At 35.5% G+C, this 12,661-nt stretch overlaps 1 protein-coding gene across 1 annotated transcript in view; it reads right to left on the reverse strand.

Annotated features, from left to right (window-relative positions):
• The window catches only part of ITPR2 (inositol 1,4,5-trisphosphate receptor type 2), a 509,412-nt gene that overhangs the window by 96,486 nt on the left and 400,265 nt on the right, over positions 1–12,661 (reverse strand). The window contains exons 46-48 of the mRNA XM_032159871.2: positions 11,424–11,531; positions 7,016–7,208; positions 4,089–4,214 (exon numbers count right to left, since the gene is read on the reverse strand). Coding sequence (XP_032015762.1) covers positions 4,089–4,214; positions 7,016–7,208; positions 11,424–11,531 — 427 coding nt within the window. The remainder of the gene's footprint in view (positions 1–4,088; positions 4,215–7,015; positions 7,209–11,423; positions 11,532–12,661) is intronic.

Here is a 12,661-nt window from a genome sequence, read left to right on the forward strand (position 1 = left end):
TTCTGAACCAGGGTCATACATGGAATTCAGTTGTCATGTCTCTTTAGTATCTTTTAATTTGGATAGTTCCTCAATCTTTCTTTGTCTTTCATAAGCTTGACACCTTGAAGAGTACTGGCCAATTATGTTGTAGCATACCCCTCAACTGGGGTTTGTCTGAAATTTTCTCAGTTAATTCACTTTTGGAAAATGATGTTACATTCTTGTTGGTGATTGTATAAGGAGGCATGTGATGTTGCTGGGTCTCATTACTGGTGCCATTAATGTTGATCGCTTAGCTAAAGTGATTTCCCCCACTTTAAAGTTATTATTTTTCCTTTCATAATTAAGTATACTGTAGGGAGAGACTTGTACATTATAGATAGGTTATATACTTTTCATCATACAGTCACCCATTAATTTTAGCATCCATGGATAATTTTTACTACTGTGATGTTTGCCAAATGGTGACATTCTATTTCCATCATTCTGTCTATATTTTATTAATTGGAATACAATGATTAAAAAAGAGCTTTATCTTCCCACTATCAATATGAACTCCTGGATTCTTATTTTATTCTATGGGAGATAATGTGTCACTGTCAATAACCTTTTTCTCTAAATTTTCTCATATTTGACCACTTGGAGACCTTTCAAGTTGGATCCTGGGTTCTCTGACACATCTCCATCATTTTTAAGCACTTCTTGAAGGAATTTTCATCCATCTTTAATCTCACCCATCACTAAATCACTTCATAGTGGCCCTGGCATACAGTCGTTCAGCCTGTTTGACCAAATCCAGCACCAGAGAACCTTCATCACCAACACAGAGCTTTCCTTCTCCAGACAATTCTGATGGCAAAGTATGTGTAACAGTCTTAGCTCTGTTTCCTCAGCATTCCTAGCTATGCAGTGTGCAACAGATTAAGACTAAGTTAATCCTGACCAAAATGTTAACCTTATTCATGGAGCTATAATTAAATAACTCATCTAGAACTATAACCAGATGACCCAGACATAACCTTGGGGTTTGATATTGCCAAAATGGCAGCTCATGCCTTCCTTTCCCTCTAAGCACCCCACCCACTTAGATATCCTAAGGTGAGCCTCTACCTTGGTTACTGCTGTTAACTGCTATCCAGTCCTTTTCCAGAAGTAAAGTCTGCATCTGCACCTGATGATAGCGCACCATGTCTTCCAGCCTTGTGTTTGCTAGTCTTATTTCTGGGACTAACAAACTTATACCTCCCATAACTAGGAGAAAATTGATGCCATGGGAATGTCTTATACCAAGATAGCATGTGATTTTTTAAAATTATATTAAAATTTGTAGTGTAATTCTTTTTTTCCGTCAAGTGCTTTGTGTTAAAGAAAATGAATTCTTCGTGGTGATTTCAATTCCTTCAACTTAACTGTTGATGGAGTGCCGCTATGTGCCAGGCACTGTTAAATACAAAGATTTTACAATCTTTGTATTTTAAGAAATACAAAGATTAGTAAACTTGTCCTTGTCCTCAAAGAGTTCACAGTCCAGTTAAGGGACCAAGAAATGAATAAGGCACAATAGTAAAGACCACCCAGGGAATTCTGAGTGGATATCTATTTAGCTGGACTGAGGCAGAGGAAACAGAAAGATCTCATGAAGCTACTTGGGAGGCAGAGAGATGGAGAGAAACAGGGAAGTAAGAAGCAGCATGTTCTGTACAGGAAACTAGAGAGTCTGCACGAGGTAGATAGCAGAGCTCCATTATGTGAACTGGATTGAAGTTTGCAATTTTGCTTTCTGAATTTTCTTTTGCAAAAGATAAACTTCATACTTTCTAAGATTTAAAAATATATAGGGTAAATTAAAAAACATTTGTTTTATTAAAATAATATCATGTTTATTATAGAAAATGGATACATATATAAAGGATTAAGGAGAGAAAATTCTCCTCCCTTCCCACCATTAATGGGTAAAGAATGGCTTTGAAAATCTGTTATTTCAAGTCCTTTTTCAATGACCAGTTGCACCAGCAATACCTGGTGAGCATATTAAAAAATACATATTCTTGGACTCTAATTACAAGGCAAATCTTCAGCCTCAGTTTCTTCATCCATAAGAATATTCTTTATCCATAAGAATATTCTTTATCCATAAGGATATTCTTCCTCCATAAGAATACAGATTTGTCAGGAAGATTAAGTGAAATGTATGTGAAGTGCTTAGCATTTTGCCTGACCCAATCTAAGTGGTGAACAACATCCACTGCTGTTATTACCAGTATTACTATTATAACTATTATTGGCCAGGCAAGTATTACAAATACCATGTATTCTGCTTCTCCTGAATGAGTAAAGAGCAACTGCCCAGAGGGGTGGCATTTCTCATCACTATTTTATTTCATGTACAATAGGTGGCAGCAGAGCCTACATACATTGGCTCTGGTGGTCAAGAAAGGGATATCATGGAATGGAACTCAAGGGAAATTAGGTCTTGTATGAAGAAGGGACATGCTTCTTGTTATTGACATGCTTCCAGTCCACGGAGAAAGGTCCTAGATTGGACACAAAAGAGTTAGCCTTCTACTCTAAGATCTGCCATTTTTTAGGCTTTCTGGGCTTCCATCTGTTCACCTGTCAAATGAGTGCTTGATATTAGATGATTTCCAGAATTGCTTCCATTTCTAAGACTTTATGCTTCTACTAACTGGGACTCGATAATCTTCTCAGCATTCTGTGTGCAGATGATATTGATTTATCATTCATGCTGGACTTCTTTCCTCCCAAGAGTTATATTCCTCTATGCTAAGAGTTTATCACCAAAGGAGACTAAACACAATGAAGAGAAAGCCGTTTTTACTTCCTGGTGTATTTGCAGTTGCTCTATAATGGATGGCCAAATATTTGCTACATTTTCACTGCTATTTAACTCATACATCCACTCCATTGCTTAATATTCTTCTTTTATTATGAGTATGCCTTCCAAAAACAGTGGTTATTCATGACTACTCAGATTACAGCTAAAGTTTAGAACTTTGATATCTATGTTACCTGTAATGAACCTGTAAAATAGCAAATGACTCTTGGACTCCCATTTCCTTTCCTGCCCACCCCCAGTTCATCTGAAATAGGCTGAAATACCTGTTGCTCTTATACTCTCTTTCCACTAGGCTTCCTTATGTAGTACAAATATGTACCTTTTAAACAGCAACCACCACCACTGAACTTTACTGAAGGTTTATCAGGTACTATTCTAAATGTTTTACCTATAGCATCTCATTAAATTCTCACAGTAATCCCATGAAATGATGATATGCAAAAGCACTGCATGGTTATTATTAGCTGATTTCTCCATCTTTTCTTCCAAGCCATTCTTTCCATGCCCATTCCAAAGTTATTTACCAGATTGCAGCCCAAGCCTGTAACATACTTTCCATGCTCTCCACCAAACTTATACAAAACTTACTTTCCAAAAATCTCACAATTCACTATATTTCTCCTATATTTCTCATTTCCACCTAAAATGGTACAATTTCTCATTTTTGCTTTTGTATTATTAGTTTAATAATAGTTTCATATTCAGTATCTTTTATTTCCTATTATTATATTGTCTTATGCTGTTCACTTTTGAAACCTCAGATAATAAACATTTAATTATCTTAAGAATCCCTGACTTTAGTATAGAATTAAAAATTTCTAGATTACATGTATGCTCACTATAGAAACCTTAGATAAGACAGAAAACAAAGAGAGTAAAATAGAAATGCCAGTATTTAGGTAACAACAATTAATATTTGGGCACAGAACTGTCATTTGCATAATTGAGATGATACAGTATAAAAATGTTTGGGGGGTCATAATAATTAGGTAGAAATGACAAATCTTTTCTTTGCTTTATTTTCCAAGATATAATATAGCTCTAATAACAATTGTGTATATGAGCTTTTTAAAAAATAACAGTTCTATTGACCACACTTTTCTGCCTGTTCTATTTACTATCATACTCTACTTCCAACAAGCATAGAAAATTCCATTTAACAGGAATGAAATTATTCTTATTTTGAAGCTTTAAATAGTTAAGTGAGAACTTTAAAATATTTATATTTTAAGGAAAAACAAGCACTTGCCTTCATCTCCGTCATCCCCAAATGGGTAGAAGAGAGCAACAGCTAAATTGATGAACACAGCCAGGTTGAAGGAAATGCTCCCCCAGAGGGAGATGTGCCTCGAGAACCAGAACAGTGCAGGGTTATCTAGAAAGCAAGAAGTGTAAAGGAACAGAACGGGAAAATACATTTTGGTTTCAACACATGAAGCTTACCAAAACAATATTTTACTAAATGCATCATTTTTGTAAACTATTATAAAAACCTATTTAAATAAATATTTGACTTGAGTAAGTTTATTAAAAACAATCAGAACCATAAAGGAGTGAAACTTGATTCCTTCTTTCATCCTTAAGCCAGTTTAGGCCTAAACTACTGTAGAAGGGTGAGGAATTTTGCAGTTGCTAAAGGTGATCAGAAAAGGTGATTCTGTAATAATTCTCTGTAATCTATCCGCAGAGCAGTTTAGCAGTTGCCTGGGGTCTCTTTTAATGAAATTATATACTTCATTGTATAATTTGGTAATATTGAAAATTGGTCCCACTCCCATGCCTTAAAGTCAAATAAAAAAACTCCAAACCCATAGCACAGATATATTTCTAATGAAAATTCCTATGACACAGTCACAGTTACCTGAAACTATGAAACCTAATCACGTGACATAGTACTCCTGATGGAGAACTAGTGATTTATAATATTATCTACATTTTAAACCTTAAATCTTCCAAGAACTTGTTGGATTTGAAACAGCAGAAGAAAATGAGCACTACAATAAAAACTGCTAGTGAGTGGAACAGGCTTTGCTGAATATATTCAACAAAGGACTCTGTGTCTGTCATCAGAAATGAATTAGTAAACGCATCAATCGAATACAGTTTACATTAACCAAAAATCAGTTCTTTCCACCTCTGTTAAATAACTGAACAGATTTGTAATGCATGTAAGTTTGAATGACAGCCAAATCTACTAGCCTGCCCTGGGCACTCACATGGCTCCTATAGGTCTTGTCTATTCTCTAACTTTTAAAAACTTAACACCAGGATTAAAAAATTGAAGTTAATCAAGGGGGAAAGGTGCATCGATTTTGAAATGGAAATGATAAACTTTGTAGATATATCCTGTGAATTTCAACCTAGTGCCTATTGCCTACTTACAAACTGTACTTCTCTTTAGTACATCTTGTTTTCCTTCTCTTGGAAGGGAACATTCCAGTGCCAAAATATGTTATGATTAGCTATGCCATTCAATTGACTAATGTATCATAAACTATAAACACCTGCATCTCCATCATTCCTGAATTAGGAGTCCTCATTTTTAAAGGTAGACTATTAAGACAAAATTAGAAGATGTTGATGCATGCATTTGTAATAACAAATCCTCACTATTGAATCCACCAAATGAATTAGATTCTGCCTATAGCCTCATAATAAGCTGCTTCCAAATTTTAAAGTAAAATGTACATTGAAAATTATTTTAAGATTTAATTTTTGGTAAATGACAAAATACTTTTTTTTTTTTTAAAGCACAGACCTCCCCAAAGCACTAGTTCAGTATCCAATTTATTGTCAAGGAGAAAATATATGTGTTTTTTTCATTTTGTTTTGTTTTGTTTTGTTTTTTGTTTGTTTGTTTGTTTTATTGAGACGGAGCCTCGCTCTGTTGCCTAGGCTGGAGTGCAGTGGTGCAATCTCGGCTCACTGCAACTTCCGCCTCCTGGGTTCAAGTGATTCTCCTGCCTCAGCCTCCCGAGTAGCTGGGACTACAGGCACGTGCCATCACGCCCGGCTAATTTTTTGTATTTTTAGTAGAGACAGGGTTTCACCGTGTTAGCCAGGATGGTCTCGATCTCCTGACCTCATGATCTGTCTGCCTTGGCCTCCTAAAGTGCTGGGATTACAGGCATGAGCCACCACACCTGGCTAGAAAATATGTTTTTTAAATGCTCCAAATAAAATTGTGTCTTCATATGTATTTTAGACACCCCAAATTTTCACTGAATTCCATAAGGCTCTACATGGTAAAATGCTAAGGAGGAATAATTTTGATTTTTTTAAAAGCATTCTGTTTTAAAAGCTTGAAAATGCATACCATACCCCTATATCTAAAGATGGTATTTCTCAAGCACCACTCGAATTCATAAATCATACCCACTAAAGTTCCTGAAAACTACCATAATGAAATACTGTTGAATAGAAGTATTGAGAACATATCCTGTTTGTCTAGAAAACTCCAAGGGACTGAAAAAGACCTACTCAAGAGTTTCCCCCATTGACTTTTGTGAAAAACTCATGAGATCCCTTATTTTGGAAAATAAACTAAAGTTTATTTAAAAATTCTAAAATTTTAAATTTTAAAAGTCAGTGTTTCCTAATAGACTTGGGACCTAAGAGATAAGTCATGGGAACTGTACTAAGCCGATTTTTAACTGGAATATTATAACATTGCTCTATTTAAGTACAAGTGTTATGACATGTATAACTTGTTGATTTGGGGAGGTAAAGATATGTTCAAAGAAAGAATTACTCTCAGCAAAACATGAAACAATCCCCTCAATCACAGGACAATAGAGGAAGAGTGCACAGGAGCTGATGTCTCTCAATCCTATTCACTGATAGGCCAGTCAGGGCCCATTCACGGACTTCAAACCTGCGTATGTTCAACATTTGAAACATACAGCTGCAATCCTGCATTTCATAACATTTATTAAAAAATAGGATCATCATGAAGAGTTGATGTAATTAGTTAGGGCTTTCTGTTTTCCTTAAGCTGCATGTGTCTTGGCTCCAGTGGTAGACTATGCGGACATTCTTAAGACTGCAAGTGATTTCAGTAATATCAGACTGGCAAGAAATTAAAAAACAATTTAAATGAGCTGCATCATGTGTCTCAAAGTACCAAATTATCTACCACTATGCACAAAACTAACCATTTCAGTTTACTGTACTTACTCCTAATTTTCTTCTGCCACTTCATTTCATTGTAGAGATCTTCTGTTTGCTGGAAAAAGTCATTCACTTTACTTCCTTGTTCATCCCTTTCAGTTGTATTGAACACACGGCACTTGGATTCTCGAGTGAGGTATTCACATATATTGGGGACGGGAAAAACTATTTGTTCCATGGTCCTATCATGCCGGACAATCTGAAAACATTAATTTGCATTGTTTTTAGCTTTTTAGACACCTCAGCCTTAGACTTCCTTTGGTTTTTAACATGAGTTTACTGATAATGTTTTATGAATTCAGTTGTGAAAAAAATGTGCCAACTTGAAGTATCTGAAAGAACCCTTTTTACTATACTACTTTGCATTTTTCTCTTTAAAAAAGAGAAATTAATTGACTAATCATAAGCACTATACTTTGCTTAAAATAAAAAAAACTAAAACCTTTTATTCTTTCTAGGTTAGCATTACACTTCTGCCACCCATTTTTATTTTTATTTTTGTGAAGTATATCCTAAAACTAAGACAGTCTTAATTAGAAAGTGATTGGCTGGGTAGCCTTAAATACAGCGCTTATGCTATTTGTATCTTGTTCTTAGCCTCTTCGTCCTAAAAGGGGCTGTCGGGTAACAAATGACATATTCAGCATTATGTGTCTGAACTCTACAGAGAAAAGTGCTTTATATCATTAAAATGTTCTCTTACTCATGGCAAAACATATTTTTGTAGGTACAACATCCATGTAAACATATACCCATATTTAAATACTCATCATTTTTAGCCTCCCTTATTTGTTATTTGTGACTGTTTAACTTTAGACTAAAAAAAGTCTGAATATTTTCATACAGCTTTACTATGTAACAAAGGTTTATGTAGCTTAAATTTCAAGGTTCATATTTATGTACAGTGCCCAGTTCTCAGGAATGAAAAAGGATTGGCTTAACCCAAAAGAGTAATTCTGCTTCCCTTTGCCACTGACTGGTGTGGTGGTGGTCATGGGCTGTACCTCTGGAAAGTGAGGCATAAAGAGAAATCTCCTGAAAGGGCTTCCAGGAGAGATTTTGCTTCTTGGTAAAGGCAGACAGCCATAAGAGACACACAAAACAACAACAACAAAAACCAAATACACAAAAACAAAAGTTTTTTGTTGTTGTTGTCATTTTGGTTTGCCTGTACCCTCTTTCTTCTTGCTTAGAACAAAAGGGTCTAAGGGCATGATGCTTGGAATGCTAGCAGCCATTTTGCAACCATGAGGTGAGATAGTGTCAGCATGATAAGGAACCTAGTATAAAGATGTGAAGAGTCTGCGTATTTTAAGATATCACTGAGTCACTCAATCAATTATAGAACTACTGGTACCCCAGACTTCCCATAAGATGAAATTTTACTGTTTAAACGATTGTCACTGTGGTATTCTATTACACTTGTAACTGAAGGTATCCTACATGATATGTGATATATTCAATTACATACTAGAATACTGTCATAAAGCAAACTACATGAAATTTAGTAGGGTAAATAAAAATTCCTGCATATAGGCTACAAAAATCAATTGTACAAAATAACTGGACATATTTGGTATGACAGGCAACCATATAGGGAAAAAAGGTTTACTTGATTCAATAGTGTCAAATATTTTTTAAAAATCTCAGGGTGCATCAAAGAAATCATGTCTAGATTATTATAAGCCAAGCTCTTCAGTCCTTTTATGAAATGTTATGTTTGATTATGATTGTCACATTTTACAAACAGCATGGGCAAACTGGAGGGATTACTGAAGGAAATGGAGGCGTGTTAACTGCAAAAAGCCAGAGATGGATAATTTTTCGATACATTTATCCAACAAATGCTTATTCAGTCTTTAGGTAAGGCATGTTGGAGAAAAAAACAACATGAACCCCAATAGGGAAGAGCTTGTAGTTTAGTAATCATGATGGCTCTTCAGATGTTAGAGTCAAGCTATCATGTTGAGGGGGAAAAAATGTTCTGAATGTAAACATTAAAATGGGCTAATGTTAACTCTTTATTTTTAAAAAAGTTTCTAATTATTAGTCATTCAAAATCGGATCAGTTTCTTCCCAATGTAGTGAGAACTCTATCGCAGGAAGAATTTAAAGCAGAAGCAGATCATTACAGGGCAATTCCTTCTTAGATGGGTGATTAGACACAAGGCTCTTCCTATTTCCCAGGGTCTTTAAGTCTATAACTTGCAGATAAACTATTATTCTCAATAACATGAATTGTTGTGGTTATGTTCAAGGCACAGGGTTCAGTTTTGGAAATACAAAGATGACCAAGACCAGTCCCTGCCTCAAGTAAAGGAAAAGTGACATATATGAAGCTAACAATATTCCAATGTGATAAATATTAAACTAACAGAATAACCAAACTGCTGTGGAAGCATACACAGTAAGATGAAATTAATGAATGCCTGGAGAAGGGAGGGAGGACTCTCTGAGTAGGTCATGTGAGCTGGCTTCGGATGAACATGAGAACTGATTAATGAGTTCATCAGCCCGGACCACTCCTTTGAAACCTGGACTTGTATATCCAACTCCATGGATGACTCAAAGTCACCTCGAATTCAATCTATCCAATAACGAACAAATAATCTTCTTCTACCTTTTAGCTGCCAAACTTCACTCTCTCCTAGCATTCTCACACATGGCACCAACTTCTGTTCATTTATTCAAACCAGTAGCCCAGAGGACTTCCTTTTCACACCATTTTCCTAACACATGCAATTCAACTTCAACTTCAAGCCCTGTCAGTATGTATATGTGTGTATTTATAATATATATATAACTATATAGAGGTGTATATGTATGTATGTATCTGCATCTATGTATCTATGTATTATCCAGTCCAGCCATCTTCGATATCATCATCTCTCACTTTTGCCATTATAATATCTTCCTATCTGATCTATGTGTGTTTTCTATCCCACTGTCTTTTCCAGTCCTGTCTCCAGACAGCAACCAGATTGATCTTTTGAAAATAGTCATCTCCTTCCCATGTTTTTTAATACCTTCCCTTCACTTACCTTCTTCTTTCTGAAATCCCCATCCTGAAGGAGAAACTCGTACTCAATCTTTAACACATTATTAAAGGCAACCTTCTCAGTGAAATCTATCCTGAAATTGCTCAGGCACCACTAATTATTATTTTCTCTACATTTCCTTGGCCCCTTGTTTATATACTTATAACACAGAATTATCTTCTATATGTGTGAATTGGTGGAGAGTAAGTGCTCAGTAAACATTTACTGAATGTGTGTATTTATAGCTAAATCTCTCCTCACTGCTAGAATCAATAAAACAACATCAAACAACAGCTCCCATATCTCACAGGCATTAACCAAACTTCTCCCATGGCCTGCTCACTCTATTTGCTATTCCCTGGTCTCTTCTGATCTCCTAGCTTTCTACTTTGACTTCTGGGATCTTCCTCAAGACCTTCACGGTTTGATGACCTATTTCTATTTGTATGGAAATGTTTTTGCTGCTAGTCCAGCTCATGGGTTCCACTAAGTCAAGTCCAACACCAAAGCTGTGGTACTATTAATGTTTACAAATGTGAGCAAGGTATCCATTTCTGTGACACAAAGGTTTGACAATGGTAAACAATACAGTGTAGGGGTTATATATCTTGAGAGTGAATACAGTGATGCCCATCATGCACTCTGCTGAAAAGTAAAAAATATCTGCCAAAATGAATGAATGTATAAATGTAAATTATAGGAGTGACAAGCGTCAACTACTCTGCTCACTTCTGCCTGATTAGCTCTGCCAGCCAGTGTCAAAATGATACCATAGCTAGTAAATGACAGCCAGATGGGTCTCAGAACACATAATGATAAGTCCATTTTGACTCACACCTCCTGAACTGCCACCAACCATTAAATAATGTCTCATTTATGAGGGTGGGGGGAGGTCAATTGCTGCATACTGAAAATGGAAACTGTTAAACCTTTCCAAGGCTATGCTATCAATATGAAAACTGTATTAGTTTCTTTCATGTTTACTCCACTTGCGAATTGTTGGAGATCTCTATTTTAATAAGCCTTCCACAATTTTAAAAAAGAAACCTTTTCCTAAATGATGGCTTCTATTATAATAATCCCATCTCTCAAACGCTATTGCTCTGCAATGACTGATTGCTTCTACAGTTAAAAAACATCTATTAATTACAAAAGAAATTTTATATATAGTTTTAGTAAAAAAAGACAACTTTGAAAGATGTACACCTCAGTTTCCTATAAATCACTCCTCACTCATCCTTTTACTATACATTTTTCAGTTTAAACCACTCAATTATGCATCATTGCTCTAGAAAAAAAATATGAAAATGGTCTAAAATAGAAAGTAAGCATAACTTTTCACAGTTGGTCCCTTTCAATAAATAATAGATGGTTACCTCAATCTGTGCAGTGTGGTTGGCATAGTACTTTAAGGCTTCATCTCCTTCATCTGGATCCGATCCTGGTTTGAGCATCTGCTGCAATAGTTTATTGTGGCGGGCCAACTAGAGTAGGGAAAAAATAAAGGTTTTAGGTCTCTTTTTCCCCTTTCCTAGGGTCGAACTTTGCAATAACTTTGTCTACTTGTACACATAGCTTCACAGTCCTAGGGTTAAGGACAATTAGTTACACTTCAGGAAAGCATATCTGTATTTGAAAGGCAGAGATAATGAAATCACAATGATCAGCCATTAATATTTGTTGATTAAATTTATGTCTTCAATAAACGTATGATTGTACCAGGAAGAAGAAATGTTCCCAGTGATACGTAATTGACACTGTCTGTAGTAAATTTAAACTACATGCACATAAAAACAAAGTGATCAACAGTGCAATAAATCAGTGAGTAGTGGGAACAATATAAATGTGTGTTTTTCCTATACACACATAAATAGGTATCTGTATTTCAGAAGAGTTTCTCTTATAGCATGTAATCTAAGCTCTACATTAGTAGTTGGTATAAAGTCCTATGTTGCTGCATGTTTGTAAGCCAAAATTAGTGCTTTCTGGGTATAGATCTTGATTTTATTGTCATTGAAATCGGACATTTAAAAAAGCAAAAATTTCACCATAAATTATTTTAAACTGCTTGTGGTGGAAGTGATCTTTCTCTCTCATTTGAATGTCTACAGCACGTGTTGGCTAGTTCTCTCACTTTGTAGGTTAGTAATACATGTTGCCTTCAGATGTCTCTTTTATGGTTGTCTAGAGCAATTCCTGAAACCTTGCAATGTCTTTCACTTATCAAGTATCCTATTAATGCTTAAATTCCCTGAGGGCTTCTACTAACAGAGACTCTACCACAGAACTCTTTCACTCCCAGCACAGTGCCTGCCTCCAACTCTATGCCAGGCACTAATTCTAAGCACTTCAAGTACGTGATCTTACTTGAACGTACTAAGAAATCCAGTGGTAGGCACTCTTATTATTGCCATTGACAGTTGAGGAAACTGAAGCACAGAGAGTGTAAGGAACTTGTTTGTGATAACATAGCTAGAAAACGGTAGAGCCAGTATTTTATCAACATTGTAAAGCAATAAGTTTTCCTATTATTCATGAGATCTTAATACCAATTGTGATTATAATCATGGAGATGAATTTTAAATAATAATTCAGAACCTAGAAAACCAAATGA

Source organism: Hylobates moloch, unplaced genomic scaffold, assembly GCF_009828535.3.
Source record: "Hylobates moloch isolate HMO894 unplaced genomic scaffold, HMol_V3 SCAFFOLD_8, whole genome shotgun sequence".
In the NCBI taxonomy this organism is placed as follows: domain Eukaryota; kingdom Metazoa; phylum Chordata; class Mammalia; order Primates; family Hylobatidae; genus Hylobates; species Hylobates moloch.